Source organism: Megascapheus bottae, chromosome 4, assembly GCF_031878675.1.
Source record: "Megascapheus bottae isolate mThoBot1 chromosome 4, mThoBot2.hap1, whole genome shotgun sequence".
Taxonomy (NCBI): Eukaryota; Metazoa; Chordata; class Mammalia; order Rodentia; family Geomyidae; genus Megascapheus; species Megascapheus bottae.
In genome coordinates this window covers 44475511-44486138 of record NC_143512.1, presented here as the reverse complement: position 1 = coordinate 44486138, position 10628 = coordinate 44475511, and the positions used below count along the sequence as shown (strand labels likewise).

Sequence of the window (10628 nt, the reverse complement as noted above, 5' to 3'; positions counted from 1 at the left end):
GTGCAAAATGAGGATTGCACTCCCTAACGTACCCGGCTTCCTGGCAACTCCACCGCCATTTCCTCTCTTAAGAAGAGATGTTGGGGGGGGGGGAGGGAAATGAGTACCAAGACATGTGAAAGGGTATCAATGTATGTGAATTAATGCACCTTCTATCTGGCAAATATCATGTAACCCTTTTACTAATTGCAATAAAAAAAATAAAAAGAAAAGAAAAGATGTTGGCCGGCAATGTGGCTTCGTGGTCGAGTGCTGGCCTAGCATGCATGCATAAGCTTTGATTTTGATTCCTCGGCACCACATAAACAGAGAAAGCCCGAAGTGGGGCTGCAGCTCACGAGGCAGAGTGCTAGCGGTGAGCAGAAAGTGTCCACGTGTCAAAAACAAAAAAAAGAGCTCAAGGACAGTGCGTAGGCCGAGTTCAAGCGCCACTAACAAAAAAGAAGAAAAATTGTTTTGTTTTGTATGTGTGGTCTCTGCATTAATTTCTTTTCCATCCCTGGGGCTTGAACTCAGGACCTGCGCATTGTCCTTGGATGTTTTTTGCTTAAGGCTAGTGCCCTGCTACTTGAGCCATGGTGCCACTTCAGGCTTTTTTTGTGTATGTTCCGAGGAATTCAATCCAGAGCTTCATGCACGCTAGGCGAGTCCTCTACTGCCGGGCCAAACTCCCAGCCTCTGCATTAATTTTTTAAAGAAAGGGAAAATTCGCATCCCAAATTATTTCCAACTGTCTTTCTTCACACCCTTTTATTCTTCTTTTTTTTTGCGAGTCCTGGGGCTTGAACTCAGGGCCTGGGCACTGTCCTTGGACACTTCTTCTCAAGGCTAGTGCTCTGTCAGTTGACCCACAGTGCCACTTCTGCTTTTTGTGTATGTGGTACTGAGGAATTGAACCTAGGGCTGCATGCATGTTGGCAAGCACTCTACCACTACGTCACACTCGTGGCCCTATTCTTCCTTTCTTAAGAAAACAAATCTCCTACGTTTTCCTTTCCTGCTTTACCTTACTTCCACTGATTTTAACCCTTCCTTCCGCTGTGACTGGATATCCTATTCAAAGATGGGGTACATGCCTATAAGACCAACAGCCATAAGCTAGATTTGTGGGAACTGATGGCAACAGGATAATAGATCATAAGCAGGAAAAGGGTAAAAGATTATCCTAATATATTTGAATCAAAGCATTATTTAAGAAAGATAATATATTCAGACTTTTCTTAGACATAATTCCAGCTCTGTATAGATTTTAGATATGGATCTTAAAGCTAAACTAGGAAGTGTGCTAAAGCCAAAGAAAATATCCCTAAATTCATGATACTCTCTTGGCTTAATTATGGCTAATACTGTAATCATATATATAGTGGCAGAATGAACTTTTCTGCACTTGTAAAACAATACAAAATACAACAATTTGTTCTTTGTTCATGAATGGCGGACTACAATTCAGAGTTAGGAAATTCATGAATAACTCATACAACAAAAAGACAAGAAGAAGCAAACCAGTCTATTTCAGAATATTTAATATAAATGGAAACAATAATTTCAGAGGAATACCTAAAAGGTCCAGAGTGAGACCTTAGTTCATAAAATGAACACATGAGGAATAATGATAAAGTACTCCTTGTTTATCCTTTCAAGTGAGAGATGGCAATGGTTTAAAAAAATATATCAGAACATCATGCATGAGCAGTCAAGAAATAAAGTATGAATTCTGATGCCCCAGGAAAGACTTTGCAAAGGCCTACCTGGACTTTTTCATTCAGAGGCTGAAACACTGTGAGGCAATCCTTACAGCCCCAACTGAATCGAGTTCCTGGATTTATGAGAGAAGCACCTTAACCAGTCCATTCTGTATGCTTGCATTCCTATTCAGCTTTTTACAGAAAAATCCAATATTTTATATAAATCATGTATGTTCATTAAAAGTGGCTTATATGGATTCAAACTTAAAAAAAAAAACCACCAGATACAATAGTCCTGAATTACCTTGTTCATTAATGAAGTCAAACAACAGAAGTAGAGAATCTAATAGTCTAATACTGTTTTGTTTCCTGTATTAGGTTAATCTATTAAATTAATAGTTTCATTTACTTTTTTTTAAGGTGCCAGTACTGGGGCTTGAACTCAAGCCTCTTGCTCTTCTTTCCCTCAAGGCCGATGTCCTACAGAGTGAGCCACAGCTTCACTTCTGGCTTTCTGGTGGTTAAGTGGGTAAGAGTCTCAGGGACTTTTATATCCTAGCTGGCCACAGTACCACTAGCTTCCTGAGAAGCTAGGGTTACAGATGTGAACCACAGTTACTTGAAAAACTACTAATTTCATTAGCAAAATGAGAACAAAAATGTGTATACCAAAGGATTATCACAGACAGGGATTAGCACAGTTAGCGGCCAAGTGCTTGCCTAGCAGGCGCAACATCCTCTTCGATCCCCAGTACCAAAGAAGAAAAGACAATAAAAAAAACAGTTAAAACAGCAGAGTAAGGACAAATGAAATTCTGAGAATGGAGAGACATAGTATTAACTGCCAATAACAGTTTATTTACTATAAACATTAGACTTTATTTAAAAAAATACAAAGCACATATGACAAAAATTATCACCTGTTATTTCTGGGTGGTAGGTTCCTGCATGTTTATATTCTTCAGTTTTCTCTCCCTCTCTCTCTCTCTCTCTTTCTTGCTGTCATAGGACTTGAACTCAGGGCCTGAATGCTATCCCTGAGCTCTTGTTCAAAGATAGTGCTCTACCACTTTGAGTCACACAGCCACTTCTGGTTTTTGGGTGGTTAACTGGAGATTAGAATCTCACTTTCCTGTCCAGGTTGGCTTTGAAATGAGATCCTCAGATCTCAGCCTCCTGAGTAGCTAGAATTACAGGCATGATCCACTGGTCTTGGCTCTTCAGCATTTCTTTACACATTCAAAACAACATGGAAAGCATCTAGTCTACTTTTATATGAAACTCACACAAACAGTGTTACTTTATGATTGATTTCTTTTTCACAAGCAATTCTTTGGAAAGCAGAAGAGAACGTATGAACAATGGAAAGTCAGAATAGAAAATACTTCCTCATCTAAATTTGTTGGTGCCAATACTGGGGTTGAATTCAGAGTCTGGGAACAATCCCTTAGCAGAAGGCTGGTGTTCTACCACTTGAGCAAAAGTCCACTTGCTGCTTTCTGCTAGTTAACTGGAGATTTCCTGTTTGGCCTGGTGAACTGCAAATCTTGGATCTCAGCCTCCTAAACAGCTTGGATTTCGGGTGTATACCACCACATATAGTCTAAACTTTAACCTTTAAAATGTATTCTAAATTTATTTTCCAGAGTGCAAAATGGTGTGAGTTCTCAAAGTTACAGCTAGGTAGTTAATGCAAACATTAAAAAAAAATAGCTCAACCACGATCTCCTACTGTGGAAACACTGGCTAACTTGCCCTCCACTGGTTACTTGCCAGGAGTAACAGAGAACATCCTAATTACAGGGCAGCTGAAGCAAGATGATCTCAAGTTCAAGACTAACCTGCGCTACATTAAAAAAAAAATCTGGGCCAGGAATTTGGCCTAGTGGTAGAGTGCTTGCCTAGCATGCACAAAGACCTGGGTTTGAATCCTCAGTACCACACACATAGAAAAAAAAGTCGGAGGTGGTGCTGAGGCTCAAGTGGTAGAGCTTTAGCATTGACAAAGTCCAAGGACAGTGTTCAGGCCCTGAGTTCAAGCCCAGGACTAGCAAAAAAAAAAAAAAAATCTATCTCAGGCTGAGAGTTTGGCCTAGTGGTAGAGTGCTTGCCTAGCATGCAGGAAGACCAAGGTTCAATTCCTCAGTACCACATACATGGAAAAAAAAAGCCGGAAGTGGTGCTGAAGCTCAAGTGGTAGAGCTCTAGCCTTGAGAAAACCCAAGGACAGTTTCAGGCCCTGAGCTCAAGCTCAGAACTGGCAAAAAACAGAAAAAAATAAATCTATATGAACAAAATCAAACCAAACCTAAGTGCACTGAATTCTAAGAACAGAGTTAACATTTTAACACATTAAAATCAATGAATATGCTTGCAATTCCTTTCCATTTGGTGTGATTCCAAAGCCATTTTATATAGCATGTAGAAAACTTAAGAGACTTTTTCTTCAATTTGAAACAATCAGTGTTAAATGTGTTACCTTATTTTAAAAGTTTATAAAAAACAGGGCAGTGTATGGCTCAAGTGACAGAGCATCTAAGAAGCACAAGGCTGGGGCCCGGAGTTTGGCCTAGTGGTAGAGTGCTTGCCTAGCATGCAAGAAGACCCGGGTTTGATTCCTCGGTACCATATACATAGAAAAAAGCTAGAAATGGTGCTAAGGCTCAAGTGGTAGAGCTCTAGCCTTTGAGAAAGTCCAAGGACAGTGCTCAGGCCCTGAGCTCAAGCCCAGGACTGGCAAAAAAAAAGGCACAGGCTCTGAGTTTAAACCCCAGTAACATACACACACACAGACACACAAACACACACAAATCATATAGAAGACAATCCAACCTTATATTTAAAATGATGTACTAATGTACTATAGTCTCTGAATTGCTGACTGAAGATTAAGATGGAAATAATTGTTTTGTGTGTACAGACTCTGGGACTTGATCATAGTGACTTCTTCACTCAAGGCTAAAGCCAAACTTCTACTTTTGGCTTTTAGCTGTTTATTTGGATCTGAATCTCTTAACTTTTCTCTTAGGGCTGGCTTTGAACCATGATCCTCAAATCCCAGCCTTCTGTGTAGCTACGATCATAACTGTGAGCCACTGATACCTGGCTACTTCCAGACTCATTAAGCTTCTTCCAGCTGAAGAAAAGACTGGGAACGGGCTATGAGTTTGGCCTAGTGGTAGAGTGCTCGCCTAGCATGCACAAAGACTGGGTTTGATTCCTCGGTACCACATACGTAGAAAAGCCTGGAAATGGTGCTGTGGCTCCAGTGGTAGAGCTCTAGTCTTGAGAAAGCCCAAAGACGGTGGTCAGGCCCTGAGTTCAAGCCCCAGGACTGAAAAAAAAAAAAAGAAAAAGAAAAAGAAAAGACAAGACCAGGAAATTACCAACCGGCACAGCACTGCAAATTTTAAAAGAGACCAACTCCTGAACAGACTTCTCCACAATGTAAGCAGCACTAATGCCATCAAGTCAGTGTCTTATAGGCAGGGAATACCAAGTTTAATACCTTACAAAATATATACAGAACTTGAACCATTGCTATGAGATAAAATTCAAGTCATAATTATAATAGGATACTTTCATCTAGTGAAAGGTCTAGTTGGTTAAAAAATGCATGTAAACTATAAAAAGAAAAGTATTTAGAAATACATACAATTTTAACAATCTTTTAACCTTTGATTTTTAAAAAGTTACGTATTTACAATCTTTAAAATTCACATAGCTGTTAAATTTACGTAATCTTAATTATTAGGAAAAAAAGGATAATTAAAAAAACATTTATACAATAGGGAAAAAAATCAATAGGAAGTAGAACACAGTATTAGCTAAAATAAGAAAGGTAGGGACTTGATAATTAAAAAGTTATACAACAAACTTTACCAGAAACATGCAATGCAGAGACCCAGTTTTTACAGAAGAATGATTAGAAGTTCCCTGGATGGCTGGAGGGAAGGATAAATGAGGCTGCCTACGTGAGAGAATGCACTGTCTAGATGTAAAACTTCCTTTCAGGCTTAAAAACTTTAAACAGCATTTTGTTCTTAATATGACAACCAATATTTAAACAATAAATCCTTAATTGGAGTGTTCAGCCCCGTTGATGATGAAAAGCTATTTATAAAATGTTTCAATACTGATGATATTAAAGCTACCAAAACTATGTAATAATCATAAAGTTTTGGCTTCCCAGGTTTGAATCGAAAGTCAGTTTGTCTTCTGAGAACAATGCATAGACATGAGGAAGACATTCTTTAATCTCTCCAGTCTTCTATGTTTTCCTTTTGTCATAATCGCCAACCATTTTCTTGATATGTGACAATTTGCTCTTCAACTGTTTGCAGTAGTTTCTCTTACTTTTGTAATCTGCAGACTAAAGATGGAGAAATGAATCACATAAATTCAACATACTAAAAACAGGACTAGCCTGGCATGGTGGCTCACACCTGTAATCCTTGCTACTCAGCAGGCTTAGATCTGAGGATGGAAGTTCAAAGATAGCCTGGACAGGAAAGTCTCCAGGAGACTCTTTTCGTCAGTCCTGGGACTTGAACTCAGGGCCTTAGCACTGTCCTTGGGCTTTCTCAAGGCCTAGTGCTCTACCACTTGAGCCATATCACCACATTCAGCCTTTTCTATGTATGTGATACGAAGGAATCAAACCCAGGTCTTTGTGCATGGCAGGGAACCACTCTTACCACTAGGCCAAACTCCACCCCCCGCCCATGAGACTCTCCAATTCACCTCCAGAAAACCAGAAGTGGAGCTATGGTTCAAAATGGTAGTATACCAGGCTTCAGTAAAAAGGGCTTAGGGAGAGTGCTCAGGCCCTGAGTTCAAGCTCCATTACCAAACCAAACCAAACCAAACCAAACTGAAAGAAAAAACAGTGTAGCTGGGCATCAGTAGCTCACACTTGTAATTCTAGCTGAGAGTTGACGATGCTGGTTTGAAGCCAACCTAGGTAGGAAAATCCAGATGACTCCAGTTAACCACCAAAAAGCCAGAAGTAGGGCTGTGGCTCAAGTGGTATATAAGAATGAGAGACCTTAAGTTTAAGCCCTGAACACAAACAAAGCAGCCTCGAGTTGCAAACAACTGAAATTAGAGTTCCAGTCTTTAAATATAGCCAGGTGCCAATTACTCATGCCTATAATCCTAACTACTTAGGAGGATGAGATCTGAGGATCAGGGTTCAAAGCCAGCCTGGGCAAAAAAAAAAAATCCCCATGAGACTCTTTTCTCCAATTAACTACTCAAAAACTGGAAGTGGTGCTATGGATCAGAGTGGTAGAACACCAGGAAAAGAATTGAAGGACAGTGCCTAAGGCCCCGAGTTCAAGCTCCATGACTAACCTCCCCCCACAACACACAAAAGGATTTTTGTTTCTATAACCAGTATATGCCTATGTCTAGAGTATTTAAAGTCATACTAAAGGTTAAACAAAACACACACAAAACCAAAGTTCTTTCTAAAAGCATTTTATAAACCAGGATACTTACTCTTTTTACTTGTTTCAATCTATTGTATTCATCAGCAGCAGTCTGTTAATAGATGAGAATGCGTTTAGTTGGACACTTAAGCCAGGCTCTGTTACTTCACTCCCATAATCCTAGTTACTCAAGATGCTGAGATCTGCAGATGGAGTTTAAAATTCAGCCTAGGAAGGAAAGTCTAGGAGAGTATAATCTCCAATAAACTAACCCCCAATTCCTGATATTAACACTGAGAACTGAAAATGACAGCATATGATACAAAGACAGCTTTGTTTTAGCTAAAATTTTTAATCATAAAATTTCTGATAGTCTTGTATTTTTCTGTACTTAGTAGTTTTCTATATCAAGTATAGAGCACTGGCCTTGAGCAAAAGAGCTCAGGGACAGCATCCAGCTTGTTTTTGTTGGAATTGTGATCCTCCCCCCACACACACTTTTTCTTCCCAGCATTGCAAAAAAGGAAAAGGAGGGCCAGGAGTTCAGCATAGTGGTAAAATATTTGCCTAGCATGCACAAAGACCCGGGTTCGATTCCTTGGTACCACATACATAGAAAAAGCCATAGTGGTGCTGTGGCTCAAGTGGTAGAGCCGTAGCCTTGAGAAAGCTCAAGGATAGTGCTCAGGCCCTGAGTTCAAGCCCCAGGACTGGCAAAAGAAAAAGAAAGGGCAGGTTTCTGCTAATGAAATTGAGCAGATAAGCATTTGGATATTTGATCTTTTGTCTAATTATGTAATTGATAAAATGGTAATATGTATTAATATTAGTTCAAGTACATACTTATGCTCTCTAGGAAAGTCTGGTTTTGTGGGAAAAATAATTTGATGGTGTTCACCAGCCTACAAAAACTTAGCACAAGACCATAAACAAAAAAAAAAGTAACAGTAATGAAGTCCTAAAGCAGATGGCCTCAAGAAACCCCATGAAGACTCATATCTGATAGGAAGTCTCTCAAATTCCATTTATGCAGGCAGCTATGCATTCTGCTACCTCTCTACTACTTTAGGACAATACAAAAGCCACATTGACACCAGAAAAGACTTTTGAAACCACAAACATAACTAGTTATATCCCACTGATCTGAGCCAACACGGGTAGCTTATGCCTATAATCCTAGCTACTCAGAAGGCTACAATCTGAGGATCATGGTTCAAAGCCATCCCAGGTAGGAAAATCTGTGAGACTCTTACCTCCAATTAATCACCAGAAAACCAGAAGTGGAACTATGGTTCAAAGTAATAGAGCACTAGCCTTGAGCAAAAGAGCTCAGAGACAGCATCCAAGATCTGAGCTCAAGTCTCACAACTCCCCTCCCCCCCCAAAAAAAAAGCCACAATCTAAGCTACCAATTAACTTCTACCTGTTAGGGGTGGGGAGAAAATGGGTGGGTATCAAACCCAGGGTTTAAAGATGCTAGATGGTCCACATACCACTGGGCAACTCCTCCAGCCCTCCCTATTAACTACTCATGTGGTTTCTGACCTTTCCAGTTTCAGAACCCACCAGAAATAATTCCTTTAAAAAAGGCATGTTGGTTGTGAGTGTGGCCTAGTGATAGAGTGGTTGCCTAGCATGTACAAAGTCCTGGGTTCCATTCCCCAGTACCACATACACAGAAAAAGCCAGAAATGGTGCTGTGGCTCACGTGGTAGATACTAGCCTTGAGAGGCCCAAGGACAGTGCACAGGTCCTGAGCTCAATCCCTAGGACTGACAGCAACAACAAAAAAATTAGGCATGTTAATGCTTCAAAATTTCTACCAAGTTTTCCAGATGGATATAATCCTGCACCGCATCCCCTTCTATGTGGAGAAATGTTAGCCATTACTAAAGTGGTACCACAGAACCACTTTCAGCTTTTTCTTTTTTTTTTTTTTCTCCCTTTTTTGGCCAGTCTTGGGCTTGAGCTCAGGTCCTGAACACTGACACTGTCCTTGGTTTTCTCAAGGCTAGAGCTCTACCACTTGAGCCTCAGCACCACTTCTGATTTTTTCTATGTATGTGGTACCGAGGAATTGAGCCCAGGTCTTTGTGCACGCTAGGCAAGCACTCTACCACTAGGCCAAACTCCTGGCCCTAGCCATCACTTCTGAGTGCAACCTTCCTAAACAATTCAGATACCATTCATTCTCTGAAGATCTAGTTACATAATGTTAATGCACCATCAGTGGCTTTGGCATTGACAGTTATTTAGATGTCACTCACTCCTAGAATACAAACTCTTTGGGGAGAGGGACACAGGTTTTGTCTTTCTAATTACAACACTACTATATTATAAAAAATCCAGTAAGTGGTCTATAAATGTTAACTGAACAAGGAACAGATGGCTAATGCCTGTAATCCTAGCGATTCAGGGGGCTGAGATTCGAGGAGTGTGATTCAAAGTGAATTCTGGCAGAGAAGTCCCAGAGACTCTTATCTCTAACTATTAAAAAAACTGGAAGTGGAGCCGTGGCTCAAATGGTAGAAGGCCAGTCCTGAATGGGAAGGCCCTGAGTTCAAGTTCCAGTAGTGTGTGTGTGTGTGTGTGTGTGTGTGTATGTATGTACCACTCCTGGGGCTTGAACTCAGGGCCTAGGCACTGTCCTTGGACACTAAAGGCTAGCACTCTGCCACTTGATCCACAGCACTACTTCCAGCTTTTTCTGTGTATGCAGTACTCAGGAATTGAATCCAGGTTTTCATGCATGCTAGGCAAGCACTCTACCACTACGCTATGCTCCCGGCCCCACAGTACTGGTATTTTTTTTTTTAATCAAATTCTATACGACACATAAACATCAGGCTCGAATTTACCATGTAGTCTTCATTCTCTTCTCTATAGTCATCCAATTCCTTATCAAGACGAGAGAGTTCCTTATTGACCTCATCAAGTTCTGCTTGTAAACTTTTGTATTCCTGTAGGCCAGTGTCAAAACTTCTCTTGTAGAGCTGTCGTTGCTGATCTGAAGTGATAGGTGGATATTCCCTAGAAAATGAAAGAGAAAATGTCCATTTATGTTTCACAGACATAAAAATCAGTGTGCTTCTCCTAAAGGAGAAAATAGCGGTGAAGTATAGAAAAATCAATTCTCTTATTTCTGCTTTTCATATGATAAGGGAGGTAGAACACAAAAAATAAATTTTTTTCTACTGATTAGCAGAAAGGAAACAATGAAATCAGTTCCCATGTGTAACAAAGCTTAAAAAAAAAAAGGAGCGATTAGCTGGGTATGGTGGTACTATCTGTAATCCCACCAACTTTGGGGTTAGAGGTAGAATGATCACAAGTTCTAAACCAGCCCAGAAGTTATTGAGAGACTATCTCAAAAATAAAACACAAAAGCCACACGGTAGCTCACGCCTGTAATCCTAGCTACTCAGAAGGCTGAGATCTGAGGACCAAGGTTCAAAGCCAGCCCAGGCACAAAAGGACCTGAGACTTTTTTTTTTTTTTTGCCAGTCCTGGG

The 10628-nt window shown here is 40.3% G+C and overlaps 1 protein-coding gene across 2 annotated transcripts in view; it reads right to left on the bottom strand.

Moving 5' to 3' along the window:
• Positions 1-5859: 5859 nt before the first annotated feature.
• The window catches only part of Ocln (occludin), a 62615-nt gene continuing 57846 nt past the window's right edge, over positions 5860-10628 (bottom strand). Inside the window, exons 7-9 of one of the 2 annotated variants that reach the window (XM_090331783.1) lie at positions 9976-10147; positions 7188-7229; positions 5860-6057 (exon numbers count right to left, since the gene is read on the bottom strand). In XM_090331783.1, the coding sequence (XP_090187909.1) occupies positions 5956-6057; positions 7188-7229; positions 9976-10147 (316 nt within the window). In that variant the 3' untranslated portion in view covers positions 5860-5955. Of the gene's footprint in view, positions 6058-7187; positions 7230-9691; positions 10148-10628 lie in introns of those variants that run through there. The other variant, XM_090331782.1, reaches the window with a different exon arrangement.